Source organism: Loxodonta africana, chromosome 7 (genome assembly GCF_030014295.1).
Source record: "Loxodonta africana isolate mLoxAfr1 chromosome 7, mLoxAfr1.hap2, whole genome shotgun sequence".
Taxonomy (NCBI): domain Eukaryota; kingdom Metazoa; phylum Chordata; class Mammalia; order Proboscidea; family Elephantidae; genus Loxodonta; species Loxodonta africana.
The window spans coordinates 37,177,703-37,199,097 of record NC_087348.1 but is presented as its reverse complement, the minus strand read 5'-3'; the positions used below and the strand labels follow the sequence as shown (position 1 = coordinate 37,199,097).

Below are 21,395 nucleotides of genomic sequence, written 5' to 3'. Positions count from 1 at the left end.
GGACTGTCCTCCATACCTCACTGCCTCTCCAGGGGGACAGACCCACTGGCTGAGGGACACCAAAAGGAAGGCACAGAGGATCCCTCTATGGCTGTTCATCCTCCCATTTTTAGAGTTAAGTGCTAAGGCAGCTTCCAGAACACTCTCCCCTCATTTCACTATTCAACCCAGAACACCAAGCATCATGATACGTGCCATGAGAGATACCAGAGATGTACTGAAATGAGATAGTGGGTCTAAAAATAACACGGCACCAGACTGACATTCATTCAACACACATTTCCTGATCACCTATTGTGTGCTAGGCACCAAAGGCCCAATCATGCCTGTGGCAACTAACTACAACAATATATGACTCCCTACCTGGATTAATTTCTCTAATTCTCATGTTAGCTCTAGGAGATGGGCACTCTTACTATCCCATTATAAGGAAGAGGAAACTGATGGCTCCCGGGGCTCACAGTCCAGGGAAGGAGCTTGGAGTCTGGTGGAACTGTAAGCAGTTAGGAGAGAGCTGAGTTTCTGTTCTGCCTTACTCTTTCATAAACTGTGTGATCCTGGGCAACTCATACTCTGTCTCTGGATTTGCTCCCTTCTCTGTAGCGTGAGGAGTTTGGAGTAGGTAATCTCTAAGGTACTTTGAATTTCTGATATTCTGAGAGCTTTTTTTTTTAAATGTATACAAAATGCACTGTAAACTGTAAAGTGTTATACTCACAAGGAGAGGCAGTATAGCATTAGTGGTTAAGTGTGTTAGCCAGTCTGCCAGGGTTCTATCCAGCTGCGCCACTTACTAGCCAGTGTGATCTCAGGCAAGTTACTTCACCTGTCTGGGCCTCAGTTTGCTCTTCCGTAAAATGGGATAACAAGCATGCCCATCTCACAGAGCTATCATGAGGATTAGAGAAATTAATCCACACAGGGCGTTTAAGCCATGATATGACAAACAGTAAGAGACCAATTACTATTGTTCTTGTTGTTAGTTGCCATCGAGTCAATTCCGGCTCGTGGCAACCTGATGTCTGTCACAGTAGAACTGTGTTCCATAGGGTTTTCAGGGCTGTGACCTTTTGGAAGCAGATCACCAGGCCTGTCTCCCAAGGTGCCTCTGGGTGTGTTTGAACAGCCAACCTTTCGGCTAGTAGTAGAGCAATTAGCCATTTGTGCCACCCGCAGACTCCTCCAATAACTATTAGCTATTATTATCTCTAGGAGTACCTGGATGGTGCAAGCAATTAACGTGCTCAGCTGCTAACTGAAAGTTCGAGGTTTGAGTCTACCCAGTGGTGCCTTGAAAGAAAGGCCTGGTGATCTACTTCCCAAAGCCATCCATTGAAAACCCTATGGAGCGCAGTCCTACTCTGACACGCATGGGGTCGCCATGAGTTGGAAACTCTATGGGGCAGCTCTGCGCCGTCCTTTAGGTCGCTATGAGTTGGAACCAACTCGATGGCAACAGGTTTGGTTTTGGCTTTTGGGGGTAGGAAATTAGTAGTGTCTGCCACTGCCCTGGAAACCCTGGTGGCGTAGTGGCTGAGTGCTATTGGCTGTTAACCAAGAGGTCAACAGTTCGAATCCACCAATAGCTCCTTGGAAACTCTACGGGGCAGCTCTACTCTGTCCTATAGGGTCGCTATGAGTCGGAATTGACTCAATGGCAGTGGGTTTGGTTTGGGTTTTTTTGGCCACTGCCCTGGTGGCACAGTACTTAAGAGCTTGGCTGGTAACCAAAAGGTCGGTGGTTCAAATCTACCAGCTGCTCCTTGGAAACCCTACGGGGCAGTTCTATTTTGTCCTATACGGTTGCTATGAGTCAGAATTGACTCGCTGGCAACGGGTTTGGGTTTTCTTGTTTCTTTTGCCACAGAACTCAGCAGAAAAAGGCACAATTTTTTTTCAAGAAAGAATTTATTTTCACAAGGGCATTCCAGTCATAAGTAAAATCAGAATTTTTTTGCTGTTTATATTTATTCAGTATTAATTTTTATTTTGGATAACATATGGGATAATGAGGGACCTCATGAACTTCTCAGGGCCTAAGGCCACTAAAGGCTTTGAATCAGCCCCGATTTTCAGGCAGTTGCTACCCAAGGTCCTAGGAGTCCCTGGGTGGCGCAAATGATTAAGCACTTGACTACTAGCCAAAAAATTGGTGGTTCAAACCCACCCAGAGGTGCCTTGGAAGACAGGCCTGGTGATCTGATTCTGAAAGGTCACAGCCTTTCAAAATGCTATGGGGCAGTTCTGCTTTGCACACATGGGGTTGCCATGAGTCGGAATCTACCCCATGGCAACTAACAACGCCCCAGGGTCCCACTTCCATACATTCCGCTAATAGGTACTGAGCACCTACTCTGCCAGGCATTGTGCTAGGTCCTGGATGATGACAGCATAAATTAGGAAGAAAGAAAGGGAGGGTGAGAGGGGGAGGAGGAATGGAAGGAGGGTGGGAGGGAGAGAGGGAAGGAGAGGGAGGAAGGAAAAACTAAGAAAGAAAGTGAGAGAGAGACAGAGCTCAGCCTAACAACGTCGTGCCTTCTCATTTTGCCTAGGGAATCTGCTTGTGAGGAGAAGGGAGTATAGGCGACTGCAAGAATGGTGTGGGAGTGTTGTCTGACCTCCTCTAACGTTATGAGGGGGAAGGAGAACCATTATTAGCATCAACAGCCCAAGGTTAATTCCTATGAGGCAGAGGTCAGACTTGCCTCCCGTGCAACCTTTTTACCAGTCCTGACACCATGGCGTTCTCTACTCCTCTGCTGGGTTTGATAATTCATTGCAATGACCACACAGAAGTCACAGACAATACTCATGATTATGGGGTTTATTTGGGAAGCAGCACGTTACAATTCAGGATGACCGATGACTCAGGATACAATTCTTTGATCTGGGCAGCCTCTTCTCAGCCATGCCAACAGGCAGGCCTCCCTCTATCTCTCAGCGCCTCGGCCCAGCCTCTGCTCTGCTCTTTAGCTCCACCAGTAAGTACCCAGAGGCACTCCACTCCACCAGCAAGCCTCCTATCTGAAGGCACTCAGCTCTCTCACTCCAGGGGTCAGCACACCCACCCTGTAGTCTCCTGCCAGTCTCCTGGTTCTGCTGCCTCAGCTGCTGCCATTTCTCTGCTGCCCCTTCTTGCTGTCTTGCACTGTCTCCAGTGTTACAACACTCTCTCTTTGTCTTCTGGTTCTAGGAGGCTCCCAGGGCAGGGACCCCCGGTCCAAAGGATGCACTGTACTCCCAGATCTTTCTTGATGGTCCTGAGGTTTCCCACGTCCACCTCTGGGATGGCTCATTTTAAGCCTAGCAGATAGCAAAACTGACCAATCCCCTCATTAGGGTTCCATACACCTTATTTGCATGGTCCCACCCCCACAAGAGTGCCATGCACCTTATTTGCATTATTAGCAAGTTGTTCAATCCCCTTGTGGGCCACAAACACTGTATTTGCATAGTCCCACCCAATCATTTGGCGGAAGTTACAAGACCATGGCAAGAAAGGCCATACAAAAGCAATCCATCATACCACAATGACAGTGGCTATCTAGTGCGTCTGTAACAGAAACACCGCAAGTCAATGGCTTTAACAGACAGAAATTTATTTTCTCATACTTTAGGAGGCTAGAAGTCCAAATTCAGAGCTCTGGCTCTAGGAGAATGCCTTCTTTCTGTCGGCTGTGGAGGAAGGTTCTTGTCTCCAGCTTCTGCTTCCTTAGAGATCTCCATGTGTCTTGGCAACTATTTTTCCCCATCTCTACTGGCTTATTTAGTCTCTGTTTATATCTCAAAAGAGATTGACTCAAGATACACCCTAATCCTGCTTCATTAACATAACAAGGACAACTCATTCCCAAATGGTGTTATAACCAGAGGCATGTTGTTGTTGTTAGGTACTGTCGAGTCAGTTCCCACTCATAGCGACCCTGTGTACAACGGAATGAAACACTGTCCAATCCTGCAACATCCTCACAATCATTGTTATGCAAGAGCCCGTTGTTGCAGCCACTGTGTCAATCCATCTCTTTGAGGGTCTTTTTCTTGCTCACCCTCTACTTTACCAAGCATGATGTCCTTCTCCAGGGATTGATCCTTCCTGATAACATTTCCAAGGTATGTGAGACATAGTCATGCCATCCTTGCTTCCAAGGAGCATTCTGGTTGTACTTTTTCCAAGACGGATTTGTTCCTTCTTTTGGCAGGCCATGGAATATTCAATATTCTTTGCCAGCACCATAATTCAAAGGCGTCAATTCTTCTTCGGTCTTCCTTTTTCATTGTCCAGCTTTCGCATGCATATGAGGCGATTGAAGACACCATGGCTTGGGTCAGGCACACTTTAATGTTCAAGGTGACCTCTTTGCTTTTCAACCCTTTAAAGAACTCTTTTGCAGCAGATTTGCTCAATGCAACGCATCTTTGATTTCTTGACTGCTGCTTCCATGGCTGTTGATTGTGGATACAGGCAAAATAAAATCCTTGACAACTTCAATCCTTTCTCCGTTTCTTATGATGTTGCTCATTGGTCCAGTTGTGAGGATTTTTGCTTTCTTTATGTTGAGGTCCAATCCATACTGAAGGCTGTGGTCTTTGATCTTCATTAGTAAGTACTTCAAGTCCTCTTCACTTTCAGCAAGCAAGATTGTGTCATCTGCATAACGCAGGTTGTTAATGAGTCTTCCTCCAATCCTGATGCCCTGTTCTTCTTCATATAGTCCAGCTTCTCATATTATTTGCCCAGCATAAGGATTGAAAAGTACGGTGAAAGGATTCAACCCTTATGCATACCTTTCCCAACTTTAAGGCACGCAGTATCCCCTTGTTCTGTTTGAAAGATTGCCTCTTGGTCTATGTACAGGCTCCTCATGAGCACAATTAAACATTCTGGAATTCCTATTCCTCACAATGTTATCCATAATTTGTTATGATCCACACAGTGGAAAGTCTTTGTATAGTCAATAAAGCACAAATTAACATCTTTCTGGTATTCCCTGGTTTCGGCCAGGAACCTATGACATCAGCTACGATATTCCTAGTTCTGCATCCTCTTCTGAATCCAGCTTGAATTCCTGGCAGTTCCCTGTCTATATACTGCTGCAGCCATTTTTGAATGATCTTTAGCAAAATTTTTCTTGCGTGTGATGTTAATGACATTCTTCAATAATTTCTACATTCAGTTGGATCACCTTTCTTGGGAATAGGCATAAATATGGATCTCTTCCAGTCAGTAGAAACCCTGGTGGTGTAGTGGTTAAGCAGTTTGAATCCACCAGGCACTCCTTAGAAACCCTATGGGGCACTTCTACTCTGTCCTATAGGGTTGCTAGGAGTCGGAATCGACTTCACAGCAATGGATTTTAAGGAAAATTCGAAAGCAGATAGTTTGTGCAAAAAACCTCAACTACTTAGACTCCTAAGAAACATCTCCACGTCCCCTTTTCCTTTGTTGCTGTTGTTAGGTGCCATTGAATCAGTTTCAACTGATAGAAACTCTACGTAAAAGAAAACGAAACACTGCCCAGTCCTGTGCCATCCTCGTAATAGTTGTTATGCTTGAGCCCTTGTTGCAACCACTGTGTCAATCCATCTCATTGAGGGTCTTCCTCTTTTTTGCTGACCCTCTACTTCATGAAGCATGGTGTGCTCCTCCAAGGACTGATCCCTCCTGATAACATGTCCAAAGTATGTAAGGCAAAGTCTCGCCATCCTTGCCTCTAAGGAGCATTCTGGCTGTACTTTTTCCAAGACAGGTTTGTTCATTCTCTTGGCAGGCCGCGGTATGTTCAATATTCTTCACCAACACCATAATTCAAAGACATCAATTCTTCTTCAGTCTTCCTTATTCATTATTCGGTTTTCATATGCATATGAGGCAACTGAAAACACCATGCCTTGGGTCAGGCCCACCTTAGTCTTTAAGGTGACATCTTTGCTTTTCAACACTTTAAAGAGGTCTTTTTTTTTGTGTGTGTGTGTGTGTGTGTGTGCTTTAAGTGAAAGTTTACAGCTCAAGGTAATTTCTCATACAAAAATTTATACACACTTTGTTATGTGACCCTAGCTGCTCTCCCTGTAATGTGACATTACACTCCTCCTTTCCATCCTGGATTTCTCATGCCCATTCAATGAGCTCCTGCCCCCTTCTGCCTTCTCATCTTGCCTCCAGACAAGAACCGCCCATTTAGTCTCATGTATCTTCTTGAACTAAGAAGCACACTCCACACAAGTTTTATTTTATGTCTTATAGTCCAGTCTAATCTTTGTCTGAAGAGTTGGCTTCAGGAATGTTTTCAGTTCTGGGTTAACAGAGAATCCGGGGACTAAGTCTTCTGGGGTTCCTCCAGTCTCAGTCAGACCATGAAGTCTAGTCTTTTTACTAGAATTTGAGTTCTGCACCCCACTTTTCTCCCATTCTGTCAGGTGCTCTCTGTTGTGTTCCCTGTCAGGGAGGTCATTGGTGGTAGTCAGGCACCATCTAATTCTTCTGGCCTCAGGCTGATGGAGTTCCTGGTTTATGTGACCCTTTTTGTCTCTTGGACTAGTATTTTCCTTGTGTCTTTGGTGGTCTTCATTCTCCTTTGCTCTAAGTGGATTGGGACCTATTGATGCATCTTAGATGGCCACTTGCTAGATTTTAAGACCCCAAACGCCTCCCACCAAAGTGAGATGCAGAACATTTTCTTAATAAACTTTGTTATGCCAGACTGCCCTGACAGGGTGGTGAGGAGGAGTGTGCTGTCACATTATAAGGAGAGCAACTAGGGTCACATAACAGGGTACGTGTAAGTTTTTGTATGAGAGACTGACTTGAATTATAAACTTTCATTTAAAGCACAGTAAAAAAAAAGTTAAAAAAAAACTTTGTTATGCCAATAGACCTAGATGTCCCCTGAAACCATGGTCCCCAGACCCCCGCCCCTGCAACTCTATCCCTTGAAGTGTTTGGTTGTATTCAGGAAACTTCTTAGCTTTTGGTTTGGTCCAGTTGTGCTGGCTTCCCCTGTAATGGGTGTTGTCCTTCCCTTCACCCAAGATAATTCTCCTCTACCACCTAGTTAAGGAACACCCCCTCCCTCCCTCCCCACTCTCATAACCATCAAAGAATGTTTTCTTCTGTGCTTAAACCTTTTCTGGAGTTCATAAATAGCATAGCTCTCTCGTACAATATCTGTCCTTTTGCAACTGACTAATTTGACCTAGCATAATGACTCCCAGATTCATCCATGTTATGAGATGTTTCATGGATTCATCATTGTTCTTTATTATTGCATAGTATTCCACTGTGTGAAGATACCGTAATTTGTTTACCCATTCATCTGTTAAAGATTTGTTAAAGAGATGGTCTTTTCCCCATTTAACGAACTTTGAGTCTTTGTCAAATATCAGCTACTTGTAGGTGGATGAATTTACATCTAGAGTCTCAACTCTGTTCCATTGGTCTATGTATCTGTTGTTGTACCAGCACCAGGGTGTTTTGACATGGTGGTATAACAGGTTCTAAAATCAAGTAGAGTGAAGCCTCCCACTTTGTTCTTCTTCAGTAATGCTTTACTTACCCAGGGACCCTTGCCTTTCCATATGAAGTTGGTGATTTGTTTCTCTATCTCATTAAAAAATGTCATTGGAGTCTGTTTAACAAATCGTGCTGGCATAACTGGATATCCATCTGCAAAAAAATGAAAGAAGACCCATACCTCACACTATGCACAAAAACTAACTCAAAATGGATCAAAGACCTAAATATAAAATCTAAAGTGGTGAAGATCATGGAAGAAAAAATAGGGACAACGCTAGGAGCCCTAATAAATGGCATAAACAGTATACAAAACATTACTAACAACGCAGAAGAGAAACAAGATAGCTGGGAACTCCTAAAAATCAAACACCTATGCTCATCTAAAGACTTCACCAAAAGAATAAAAAGATTACCTACAGACTGGGAAAAAGTTTTTAGCTATGACATTTCTGATCACCATCTGAGCTCTAAAATCTACATGATACTGCAAAAACTTAACTACAAAAAAGACATATAACCCAATTAAAAAATGGGCAAAGGATATGAACAACCACTTCACTAAAAAAGACATTCAGGTAGCTAACAGATACATGAGGAAATGCACATGATCATTAGCCATTAGAGAAATGCAAATCACTCCAACAAGGCTGGCATTAATCCAAAAAACACAAAATAATAAATGGTGGAGAGACTGGAACACTTATACACTGCTGGTGGGAGTGTAAAATTGTATAGCCACTTTGGAAATCGATTTGGCACTTCCTTAAAAAGCTAGAAATAGAACTACCACAGTATCCAGCAATCCCACTCCTTGGAATATATCCTAGAGAAATAAGAGCCTTTACGTGAACAGATATATGCACACCCATGTTCACTGCAGCATTGTTTACAATAGTAAAATGATGGAAGCAACCAAGGTGCCCATCAACAGATGAATGCATAAGTAAATTATGGTGTATTCACACAGTGGAACAATGATGAATCGTGAAACATTTCATAACAGAGGAATCTGGAAGACATTATGCTGCATGAAATTAGTCACTTGCAAAAGGACAGATATTGTATGAGACCACTACTATAAGAACTTGAGAAATAGTTTAAAAAGAGAAGAAAATATTCTTTGATGGTTATGAGAGCGGGGAGGGAGGGAGAGAGAGGGGTTTTCACTAATTAGATAGTACACAAGAACTATTTTAGGTGAAGGGAAAGACAACACACAATACAGGAGAGGTCAGCACTACTGGACTAAACCAAAAGCAAAGATGTTTCCTGAATAAACTGAACGCTTCACAGGCCAGCGTAGCAGGGGCAGGGGTTTGGGGACCATGGTTTTGGGGGACATCTAAGTCAATTGGCATAATAAAATCTACTAAGAAAACATTCTGCATCCCGCTTTGGAGAGTGGTGTCTGAGGTCTTAAACACTAGCAAGCAACCATCTAAGATGCATCAATTGGTCTCAACCCACCTGCAGCAAAGAAGAATGAAGAATACCAAAGACAAAGTAATGATGAGCTCAAGAGACAGAAAGGCCCACATAAAAACCAGACACTATATCAGCCTGAGACCAGAAGAACTAGATGGTGCCCGGCTACAACCAATGACTGCCCTGACAGGGAACACAACAGAGAACCCCTGAGGGGGCAGGAGAGCAGTGGGATGCAGACCTCAAATTCTCGTAAAAAGATCAGACTTAATGGTCTGACTGAGACTAGAAGAACCCCAGAGGTCATGGTCCCCAGACCTTCTGTTAGCCCAAGACAGGAACCACTCCCAAAGCCAACTCTTCAGACAGGGATTGGACTGGGCTATGGGATAGAAAATGATACTGGTGAAGAGTGAGCTTCTTGGACCAAGTAGACACATGAGACTATGTGGGCAGCTCCTGTCTAGAGAGGAGACGAGAGGGCAGAGGGGATCAGAAGTTGGCCGAAAGGACATGAAGATAGAGAGTGGAGGGAAGGAGTGTGCTTTCTCATTATGGGGAGAGTAACTAGGAGTATATATAGCAAGGTGTATATAAGTTTTTGTATGAGAGACTGACTCGCTTTGTAAACTTTCACTTAAAGCGCAATAAAATTTTGTCTTTAAATGTTGTTGGAATTTAGATGAGGATTGCATCGTATCTGTAGGTCGCTTTGGGTAGAATTGACATCTTCACAATATTGAGTCTTCCTATCCGTGAGCAAGGTATGTTTTCACACTTATGTAGGTCTCTTTTAGTTTCTTGCAGTCTTGTAGTTTTCTTTGTATAGCTCTTTTACGTCTCTGGTTAGATTTATTCCTAAGTATTTCACCTTCTTGGGGGCTATTGTAAATGGTATTGATTTGGTGATTTCCTCTTCAAAGTTCTCTTTGTTGGTGTAGAGGAACCTAACTGATTTTTTGCACGTTTATCTTGAATCCTGATACTTTGCTGAACTCATCTATTATTTCCAGTAGTTTTCTTGTGGATTCTTTGGAGTCTTCTGTGTATAAGATCATATCATCTGCAAATAGGGATACTTCTACTTCTTCCTTACCAATGTGAATGCCCTTTCTTTGTCTAGCCTAATTGCTCTGGCTAGGACCTCCAGCACAATGTTGAATAAGAGTGGTGATAAAGGGCATCCTTGTCTGGTTCCCGTTCTCAAGGGGAATGCTTTCAGACTCTCTCCATTTAGGATGACGTTGGCTGTTGGCTTTGTATAAATGCCCTTTATTATGTTGAGGAATTTCCTTTCTATTCCTGCTTTGCTGAGAGTTTTTATCATGAATAGTTGCTGGACTTTGTCAAATGCCTTTTCTGCATCAATTGATAAGATCATGCATGTGGTTCTTCTCTTTTGTTTTATTCGTGTGATGGATTACATTGATTGTTTTTCTAATGTTGAACCATCCCTGCATACCTGGTGTGAATCCCACCTGGTCCTGGTGAATTATTTTTTTGATATGTTGTTGAATTCTATGGGCTAGAATTTTGTTGAGGATATTTGCATCTAAGCATGAGGGATAAAAAAAAAAAAAAAAAAAGCATGAGGGATATGGGTCTGTAATTTTCTTTTTTTGTGGTGCCTTTACCTGGTTTTGGTATCAGGGTTATGCTGGCTTCATAGAATGAGTTTGGGAGTATTCCGTCCTTTTCTATGCTCCAAAATACCTTTCGTAGTAGTGGTGTTAACTCTTCTCTGAAAGTTTGGTAGAATTCTCCAGTGAAATCGTCAGGGCCAGAGCTTTTTTTTTGTTGGGTGTTTTTTTATTACCTTTTCAATCTCTTGTTTTGTTTAAGATTTATTTAGTTGTTTTACTTCTATTTGTGTTAGTTTAGGTAGGTAGTGTGTTTCTAGAAATTTCCTTAAAGAGGTCTTTGACAGATTTACCCAATGCAATGTGTCTTTTGATTTTTAACTGCTGCTTCCACGAGTGTCGATTGTGGATTCAAGTAAAATGAAATCTTTGACAACTTCAATCTTTTCTCTGTTTATCATGATGTTGCTTATTGATTCAGTTGTGACGGTTTTTGTCTTCTTTATGTTGAGGTGTAATCCATACTTAAGGCTGTAGCCTTTAATCTTCATCAGTAAGTACTTCAATTCCTCTTCACTTTCAGCAGGCAAAGTTATATCATCTGCATAGAGCAGGTTGTTAATGAATCTTTCTCCAACCCAGATGCCACAAAAGGATTAGAAACTGGGAAACTTGCTGTACTGGCCTGTTACAGCCTTAATCCAAGGGAGGGCCTCTAATGGTGGAATTGCAGGTTCAGTGTAGAAACAGAGACTGGAGATAGGTCAATGGAGAGCCCAGACTGTCCCCCCCCCACCACCACACCTAGCATCTGTCCTATATACGGTACATATCCCTCCCCTTTGGGGCTCAAGGCGGCAGCACATTCATCAAATAAGTCGATTCCTGTTACTTTCCGTAACCAGGGACTTCTCAGAGACAAGTCAGCCCTATTTGTCATTAAATCACTTGTGACAATAGAGACAGAAATCTCAGGCCTAAGAGAGAAGAGACTTGGGCAGCCAGACAGTGCTCTTTATGAAATGAAACTCACACCTTTCAAAGTCTGGCCCTGGAAGGACACTCCAGGATCAGGGGACCAGCTCAGCCCCTGTAAGTCTCTGCTTTCCCCAAAGGAATATTTTAACTTTAGCAGCCCATAACAAGGAAGAAGGAAGTGGGGGGCGGGGTGGGGTGGATAATGGAAGAGTTGGGCATCCCAGAGCCAGGTGGAAGAGGATAGAATCTGGCACAGAGTTCGTTCTGGAGAATTCCATTTGCCATTTCCCTATAGCCCAGCAAGAGCTGTGTTAAATGGAGCCAGGTCTAGGATTGTGCAGTTAGCAGGTGAGAATTTAAACGCACTGCATAGGTTTAACCTTCCTATTATGGAAATTTTCAAATGTACACAAAAGTAAGGAGACAAGCATAATGAACTCCCAGGTACCTATCACCCAGCTTCAACAATTAGCAACATTTTGCCTATCTTATTTCATCTTATCTGCCTATCTTGTTTCTCTCTCTCTCTCTCATTGAGTATTTTAAAACAAGTCACAGAGGTCATAACATCTCACCACTATACTAACCCCAGCCCCCCCAAAAAAGCCAAACTAGTTGCCATCCAGTCAATTCGCACTTGTGGTGACTGCGACCGCAGGTGTTTCAGAGTAGAACTGTGCTGCATAGGATTTTCAGTGGCTGATTTTTTTGGCAGTAGATCGCCAGGCCTTTCTTCCGAGGCACCTCTGGGTGGACTATCTGAGCTACCCAGGGTCTCCCACCAGTATACTGAATGGTATTAATTAATTGGTTTTTGAAATATTAAAAACTGGCTATTACCCTCAACCACGTCGTTGTTAGTTGCCATCCAGTGTATTCCAGCTCATGGCGACTTCATGTGTGCGGAGTAGAACTGCTCCACAGGGTTTTCAAGGCTGTTAAGTTTCCTGTCTCTCGAGGTCCCTCTAGGGGGGTTCAAACCGTTAATCTGCCCGCTTAACCTTTTACGCCGCCCGAGGACACCTATCTCCACCATACCAACCAATTTTGAGCAATGAGGTTGAGCCCCGCTAGTATTTATAGTCCAGCCCCGGGGTTTCACGGTGACTAGAACTCAGGCCCCAGGAGAAGAAGCTGTCGGAGCTAGACAGGCAGCAGGAGATAGCCCTCCCGGACTCCTGGTGAGTGATGGATCCGGTTGATCGACTTCCCCAGGCTCGGTCCCTGGGAGGGGGCGGAGGACCCTTCACTCCCTGCAGGCGGGAAGTATCCGGGCCCTTCCCCGCATTCACTTCAGGAAGCGCAGTCCGAATGCGGGCTGGCCAGGGGTGCAGCCGGGCCCCAGGATATGCAAGCTGCGGTAACTGGAGCAGGGGGTCCCTGGCGGGCAGGAGTGTTGGGATGGGGCCGGGGTGGCCTTGGAAAGAGGAGGGTGCCTGGCCCCAAGGCCTGCGGGATAACCCGGGGCTGAGGCCAGGCTGGTGCATGGGTCGCCCCGCCACCACCTCAGGGCCCCAAGTGGGAGCGGGCAGGTGCGAAGGCTAGCTCTTTGCCCGTGCTAGAGCGGGAAGCAGGAAGTCTCCCAGGGCGAGGCTAGTAGAAACGGTGGCTGCAGGTGCGGCGCAGGGTGGTGCAGGCGCGCAGCCAGCGCAGAGCAAGAGGTGAGCGCAGGGTCGCCTTCGCAGCCCGGGAGCGCGGGCCCTGTTGCCAGGGCTTGCTGCAGGGCTCGGCAGGGGGCCGGGGGCACTGAAATGAGGGGGGCGGGGAGTGACGGGGAGGGGCGCTGCATTGAGGCTCAGGGAGCTCAGATCCCGGCCTCTGGAAGGGTCTCGAATAGGGATCAGGGTGGACAAGTTGAGGTCTGGAATGGACGGAGCGGCTTCCGGTCTCTGGGCACCCTGACCGGGATCTCGGGCTGGGGAGACGAACAGGGGGCGGTGAAAATGTGGGGAAGGAAGGGACTGCAACAAGGTTCTGGAAGACTGAGCGGGGCTTGGTGAAGAGACGTGGGTCTGATATGGGGCCTCTGGAAGCGGAGGGGCCCGGAGGAGGTGCCCAGTCTCTGGGGGCGCGGCCCGGCCGGGATGGTCCTGCCCCTTAGCCCAGTGGGGAGCAGGTGGCTTCTGGAGAAGACCGACCTGAGGGTGGGCGGGACGGGGGGCTAGAGATATCCAGGAAAGGGGGCGCAGCTCAAGCACCCAGAGATGCCTTCCGCGACTGCTGAGATTCCCCCACCATGGGCAGGAGGGGGGCGTGCCAGAGCCCGGCAGCTGGCTGGGGGGCCAACGCGCGCCTCCCGCCCCAATTCCATTTTTCCCGGGCTGTGGCTTTAAGAGTGACGCGGAGCGTGCGGGCCCTTTAAGGGGTCGGGGGCGTGTCAGGAAATGTGTCCTAGGCCCGCCTCGCCGGGGGAGGCGGCCTCCGGAGGCTCCAGGATTGAGCTGGCGCGGGTGGACTGCGCGGGCCTGTTCCGCATTCTTCGGGCCCCCGCCCTGGTCATCTCTGACACCCCCTGCACCCCTCTTTCCACCGTCCCGTAGGCCCTCCCTGCATTCTGCTCCCTTCACTTTTCCCTCACCCTCGTAAACCCTTTTCTGCATCCTTTCCCCACAGTGTCCCTCCGCCCTTTTCTCGCATCTTCGCCCTCCATTAGTCCCCCGGCTCCTTCTCCCCTCACCTTCTCCTTCTATTCTATCCTCTCCCTTCTCCCCTTACGGCCATCTCTGCCCTGCTCCATCATCTTAGCCTGTCCCGACTCCTTACTCGTGCCTTGTCTCATGAGCGCCCGCAGGGTAGAAGCAGGTTGTAGAGCAGCGCAGCTGGGCTCACCCCAAAACAGAAGGGCTGTGGGGAGGCCTCGAAGCCACACCCATGTGACAGTTGAGGGCTGCAGAAAGCAGAAACGACCTCACAGCCCCGTGCACCAGGGAGTCAGGGTTCGGGCAGTGAGGTGACCCAGCTGTTCTGCCACCATGAACAGGGCGCCTCTGAAACGGTCCAGGATCCTGCACATGGCACTGATGGGGGCCTCCGACGCCTCTGGAGAGGCCCAGGCCAGCGAGGAGAAGCCCTTTCTGCTGCGGGCTTTGCAGATCGCACTGGTGGTCTCTCTGTACTGGGTCACTTCCATCTCCATGGTGTTCCTTAACAAATACCTGCTGGACAGCCCCTCCCTGCGGCTGGACACCCCCATCTTCGTCACTTTCTACCAGTGCCTGGTCACCACGCTGCTGTGCAAGGGCCTCAGCACACTGGCCGCCTGCTGCCCCAGCTTTGTGGACTTTCCCACTCTGCACCTGGACCTGAGAGTGGCCCGCAGTGTCCTGCCGCTGTCTGTGGTCTTCATCGGCATGATCACCTTCAATAACCTCTGCCTCAAGTATGTGGGGGTGGCCTTCTACAATGTGGGCCGCTCACTAACCACCGTGTTCAACGTGCTGCTGTCCTACCTGCTGCTCAAGCAGACCACCTCCTTCTATGCCCTGCTCACCTGTGGCATCATCATTGGTGAGTGGTGGCTAGGCCACGGGGAATGGGCTGGGATTGGGGGCTGAAACAACAGAAAAACCCTTCCGAGATCTTTGGACTTCATCTGTCCCAGCTTTCTTGGTGCAGCAGTCATATAAAGAAGAGCCTGGGGTCTAGGGAGAGCAAATGACTTGCCTAAGGTCACCCAACAAGTTAGAGGCCCAGCCAGGGCTAGAATAATAACAGGAGCAGCAGCGGTAGCAAAAGGAACTAACATTGATTGAGTGCTTACAATATGCCAGTCACAGATCTAAGCACTCTTACCCATACAAACTCAACTAGTCCACATAAAGAGGTATGATTATAATCCACATTTTAAAGAAGAAAAACCAAGGCACAGAGAGGTTAAATAACTTGTCCAAGGTCACACAGCCAATAAGTGGCAGAACTGGGATCTGAACTCAAGCTGTCTGGCTCCATAGTTCACACGCTTGACCACTATGTTGCCTCTCAAGAGCCCAAGTGCCCTGCTGCCACCCAGTGCTCTTTCTAGAGGACCATGTATCTTTTAATTAATACATCTTCTGATCTTGCCAGCTCGCGATAATGCCTGAGACAGTGCCCAGAGATGTGCTTTGAGAGGTCTTAGCTGTCTTCCCAGGCTTGACCCTCAGAAATAATAATCATTGATGATGACACTGGGCTAATCATTTCACATACAGCATCTCCTTTGTTCCTGAGAGGTCCCCTGGGTGGTAGGTAGCATCACTGTGATCATCTCCATTTTACAAATGAGAACATAGGCTCAGAGACGTGAAGTTACTTACCCAGAACCATACAGCTAATAAGTGGTCCAGTTGGCCAGGTCGACCAGACTCCTGGACCTGTGTTTCTAACCACTCTGCTCTGTTCTTTTCCAGGAAAGATTTAGAACTGCACTGTCCAGTCAGTAGTCACTGGCCACATATGGCTACTTAAATTAATTAGAACTAAATGAAATAAAAAAATTCCGTTCATTCTTTTTTGGTGTAACCAGATTCTGTAGCCACATTTCAAGCACTCAATAGCCACATGTGACTAGTGGCTGCCATGTTGGATAGTGCATTACAGAACATTTCTGTCACGGCAGAAGGTTTTGTTGGGCAGCACTCTGGGTTGGAGAGCCTCCCGCATGCCATACCCTCGGGGTGCCCCGTAGCTGTGTCATCCGAGGATGAGACCTTTATGTGAATCTGTTCAGGTTTTCCTGGGTGCCATAAAGTTCACAGTTTGGCCTACATATTCTTCAATGTGCTTCCAAACCCCAGGCTGAAATGCACTGGTTGTAAGAGAGGCCCATCCCATGCCACCTGTCCTAGAAAATGTTTCCCCTGGATCTAGGGATGCTCAGTCTAGGCCCAAGAGGGAAGGCTGGCCGGGGGAGGGCAAGGTAAGCGGGAGAGGAGCCACTAAGACACTCCTGACATTGCCCTCACACCTGTCCCCCTTCCCTCAGGGGAGCTGGAACGGGAGCCCCTAGCCTCACTTCCTCTCTCTCCCCCCGAAATGGAATCTTCACTACAGACCTGCTGAGCCTGTCAGGACTGGAGACCTCTATGGGTAGGAGAATTTTGGGGCAAGAAGGTGTAGTCACTAGGGAAACGGAGCCCAAGTCCAACAAGTAATCAAAAGGGCCAATGGTGAGATAGCTTCAGAGAACTGTGCAGTGACCTGCCGGTCTGGTGGGGTAGGGAGTCAGGGAGGCTGGTGTTCTCCCCTCACCTGCCCCAGGACCTGGCCCGCTTTCTTCCCTGTGGGGAAGATGGGTTGCAGGCTGGCAAGTACTCCCAGACTTCTCTCCCTGCCACCTCATGTCACATGGTACCTTCCAAAGCTCCTGGCTGAGAATCCCTCTGGAGTCTGGAACCTTGAGGTTTCAAACTCTTCTGGATCTAAAGGTAACCAGCCAGAGGACAGGTGGTGCTTCTGGCTGAGCAGGTGAGGCGGCGGTGTGGCCCTCCCACACAGGGCAGATACCTGCCAGAGCTATGCCAAGGAAAAGGCACAGACTGTTTGTTGAGGGCCTAGAAGGTACTAGGTCCCTTGTCTTCTTTAATACTCATGCTGTTGTTAGCTGTCACCAGAGTTGGCAACCCCACGTACAACAGAACAAAATGTTGCCCAGTCCTGCGCCATCTTCACGATTATTGGTATGCTGGAGTCCACTGTTGTGGCCACTGTGTATTTTGAGTGCCTTCTGACCTAGGGGGCTCATCTTCCAACACTATATCAAACAATATTCTATTGTGATCCCTAGGGTTTTCGCTGGCTAATTTTCGGAAGTTGATCGCCAGGCCTTTCTTTCTAATCTGTCTTAGTCTGAAAGCTCTGCTAAAACTTATCCATCATGGGTGACCCTGCTGGTATTTGAAATACCGGTGGCATAGCTTTCAGCATCATAGCAACACGCAAGCCACCACAGTATGACATACTCAGAATACTCATAACAACCTCCATTCATTCATTTATTCATTCAATAAATATTAATCTATAGCCAAGAGCAAGCTGGGCACTGTGCCAGGCTATGGGGATACAAGTCTGGACTCGGTTCCTGCACTCAGGGAGGATGTGTTGATGAAGGATGCCAGTAAATGACAGTTATGCTAAAGTGGTAGGGGCTGTGATGGGGACACAGAAGGTGGGGGATTAAGGAGGGGCAATCCAAGCAGGCTTTCTGGAGGAGGTGCTGCATGGGTGAAAGGAAAGGAGTGAGTAGAGAATGTTCTCAGCAGAAGGAAGAGCACGCGTACTTTGTGGCTGGGCCAGTACGAGCTCACAGACATGAGGCTGCCCAGTTAAGCTGACTCCACATGGTACAGTTGAGCCCTGACAGTTGAGTCTGGACTTTTTCCCAAGGGCAATGGGGGTTCACGGAGGGGCTTTAAGCCAGGACAGGGCCTGAGCTAATCTGTACTTTAGGAAGATCACCCTGGTGATCTCCATAGTGGAGAGTAGATTGGTTGCAGTGAGGGGTTAAGAAAGCGACCAGATCTTTATAGATGAAGGAAATTGGAACTCAGAGAGGTTAAGTAACTTGTCCCAGGCCACTCGGCTTCTGAATGGCAGGGCCCAATTGGAGCCCAAATCTCTTTGACTCCAACAACCCTGCTTTTCCCACACCCCATGATGCTGGATGCTGTGGCGGGGGATATAACATGTATAAGGTTCAGCCCTTGCTTCTGGAAGTGTGGGGTCTACCTAAGGAGACCAGACTATCCCCATGGGCAGCCCAGGGCAGACAAGTGGTTTTGAAGGAAAACACAGGTAGTAAGAGGAGGGGAAGAAGTCTGGGTGCTGGGATATCAGGAAAGGCCTCCCCTGGAGGAGGTGGGCTTTGCTCTGGAGGAAGGAAGGTTTTCTGGTACAGGAAATGAACAAGGACAGGAAACCCTAGTGGCATAGTGGTTAAGAATTCAGCTGCTAACAAAAGGTCAGCAGTTTGAACCCACCAGGCACTCCTTGGAAACTCTGTGGGGCAACTTTACCCTGTCCTATAGGGTCAACTATGAGTTGGAATCGACTCAATGGCAACAGGTTTGGTTTTGGTTCATCAAACCCCAGGGTGAGAAGGAAGGCGAGCAGAAGGAGGGCTCAGGAGAAGGGTGACAAGAGTGTGGGAAGGCCAGAGTGGGGTACCAGGCTGAGGAGCGTAGACTTGATGGTAGGCAGTGTGAGGCCATAGAGGCTCTTTAACAAGGAGGTGGCATGAGAGTGGCTGTCCCAGACAACTTCAGACCACAAATAATTCCACCTTACTGCTCACTGTCGTGATTACGTGGTATGTTCCCATTTTACAGAAGAGGAAGTTGAGGCTCAGAGACCTGAAGTCACTTGCCCAAGGTCACCTTAACTGCTAAGCAGTGCTCATCCTCCAGACCTCAGCTCAAATGGTACTTTCCAGATACTGCAGGCCAGCACAGTCTCCCGTTAGGGGTTCTCATAGCACGCTGTACTGCTTTAGAGATCCTGCCACAATTAAATGAGTAACTGGGAAATGAACTGCTTTAACGCCTTTCTCCTCTGCTAGGATGTAAGCTCCGTGAAGAGCTTTGTCTTGTCCTGGGCCATTTCTGGGGCCTTGTTATAGCCTTTTGCACGTAGTAGAGACTTTGGACATATTTGTGGAAAGGAGGGTAGAGAGGACAGGGCTGTGAGGGCAGCATTGTACAGGTCATGAACTTTGGTGTCAAAATTCTCTGCCCTTCCTCCTCCCTGTCATCATCCTTCTTCTCCCCCGCTGCAGGTGGCTTCTGGCTTGGCGTGGACCAGGAGGGGGCAGAGGGTACCCTGTCTTGGGTGGGCACCCTCTTTGGCGTGCTGGCCAGCCTCTGTGTCTCACTCAATGCCATCTACACCAAGAAAGTGCTCCCGGCGGTGGACGGCAGCATCTGGCGCCTGACCTTCTACAACAATGCCAACGCCTGCGTCCTCTTCCTGCCCCTGCTTCTGCTGCTGGGGGAGCTGCAGGCCCTCCGAAGCTTCGCCCACCTGGGCAGCGCCCACTTCTGGGGTATGATGACGCTGGGCGGCCTGTTCGGCTTCGCCATTGGCTACGTGACAGGACTGCAGATCAAGTTCACCAGCCCCCTGACCCACAACGTGTCGGGCACGGCCAAGGCTTGTGCCCAGACGGTGCTGGCTGTCCTCTACTATGAGGAGACCAAGAGCTTCCTCTGGTGGACAAGCAACATGATGGTGCTGGGTGGCTCCTCTGCCTACACCTGGGTCAGGGGTTGGGAGATGAAGAAGGTTCAGGAGGAGCCCAGCCCCAAGGAGGGCGAGAAGAGCCCCCTAGGGGTATGAGTTCCTCCCAGGGCCCTGGGATGGTCCACCCCCTGAGAACATTCAGGGTTGGGCCGGGACAGCAATGAAGCCTGTCCCTTTGAGCCCAGAACAGGTGGCGGGGAGGGAATATTGCGTACAGACCTGACAGAAAGTGGACATTGAAAAGGAACTGATGCTTCCAAGTAATAACAGAAAGTTGCCAAATATCTCTACCCTCTTTCCTATTTCTGGGTTTTTGTCCTCCCCTAGGGAAAAGGGTCCCCCCATGGGAATAGCCAGTTGGTTCTCTGGAAGAGCACTAGCTACTGGGGAGGGGGAGAGGGTGCCACCCCTCTGCCCCCATCCCAGGACCTGTCTACCTCCACACCCCCTCGGGTTGGGGATGGGCTGCAAGCTTTCAGGGGCAGTATTGGTGATGCCATTAAGTCCTCACTTACACTCAGGGGAGCTGGGGGTGTAGTCCCACCACAGGCCAACTGAAGGGGCTTGGGAAACTCACACTTCAAGGCCCTGAGCAGGCAGCAAGACCTTGGCCCTACAAACCAACCTTCCTTTCTAGCAAAGCGAGGGCTAGGCTTGAGGGAAGGAATGGGCAGGTATTCCCTCTTCTCTGCCCTGAGACTAGCAGGCCCGGTGGAAGGAGGTGAAAAGTCAGTTGTCCCCGTGACTGGCCCTGGTACCCCCAGGGGCTGCTGGGAAGTGACCTGGGAATGGCATGGATCATAGAAAAGCTCCCTTCCCCAACACCTGCACCCCCCACTTCCAGCTTCTGAACCACACATCTTTTACAGGTTAAGCAGCATCATTAACACCCTTCCCCCTACCCAGACACCAGTTTCACATGCCTCACTCCTCCCCTGTGGAGCCAGGGAGCCTCCTGCGGGCTCCCAGCCCTGCCTTCCCTAAATCCTTCATCCCCAGGTGGAGCTGATGGAGCAAGGGTCTGGGCCCAAAGCCTTCCATCTCAGCGTGCTTGGCACTGTGCACCCCCAGGTCCAGGTGGGGATGGTGAGGCAACCTGATTCTGAGCCTTTCTCCCTGCAAAGATGATAAATGAGCATTTGAATTCTTCCCTGAGGTTCAGGTCTGAGAGAACCTGCTTGTCTCCGCACCACACCAGCCCTCAGGGGTGGCTTTCACTCCCCCTCCCCCTTCTGGCAGGCTCAAGCCCTGGCATTTTGAACCCCCCATCTCCTCGAGGTGATTTCTGATGTTTTTAGTCCCTGTAGTGAAGGCCTGGGGAGAGCAGGTCTTCTCCCCTTACCCCTTCCCCCGATCCAGGTCACCTCACATGGTTTCCAATGAAGTTGGTGGGGCTGAGTGCCCTGAATTATTTGTGATTTAATTAAAAAAAAAAAAGAGGGTACGATATCCTGTGTGTGGAGTGAGTGAAGGGAGGGCAGGCACGACAGGGTGGGGTTTATGAACAGCCCTGTGGAGAAGCTGTGCCTGTGTACAGGGCAGGAAGACTCGCCCCTGCCCTCAACAAGCTCAGGTCCTAGCAGGGCTGAGGGTGTATGGGTATTGGGCATGTCTATGGAAAATAGCAATTAATTTTAAATTGCTGAATGGTCTCTCACAGCTGGCGATGGCCAATAGTAACTGCT

At 48.2% G+C, this 21,395-nt stretch overlaps 1 protein-coding gene across 1 annotated transcript; it reads left to right on the top strand.

Moving 5' to 3' along the window:
• Positions 1 to 13,903: 13,903 nt before the first annotated feature.
• Positions 13,904 to 21,157, top strand: SLC35C1 (solute carrier family 35 member C1). The gene is made up of 2 exons (XM_003412264.4): positions 13,904 to 15,003; positions 19,247 to 21,157. The coding sequence occupies exons 1-2, from the start codon at positions 14,469 to 14,471 to the stop codon at positions 19,804 to 19,806; spliced, it is 1,095 nt and encodes a 364-aa protein (XP_003412312.1). The 5' UTR covers positions 13,904 to 14,468; the 3' UTR covers positions 19,807 to 21,157.
• The last annotated feature ends 238 nt before the right edge of the window (positions 21,158 to 21,395 follow it).

Coding starts and splice junctions, on each gene's coding strand:
- SLC35C1 (XM_003412264.4), top strand. CDS start 14,469: ATGAACAGGGCGCCTCTGAAACGGTCCAGGATCCTGCACATGGCACTG. Junction 15,004..19,246: donor CACCTGTGGCATCATCATTG/GTGAGTGGTGGC, acceptor CCCCCGCTGCAG/GTGGCTTCTGGCTTGGCGTG.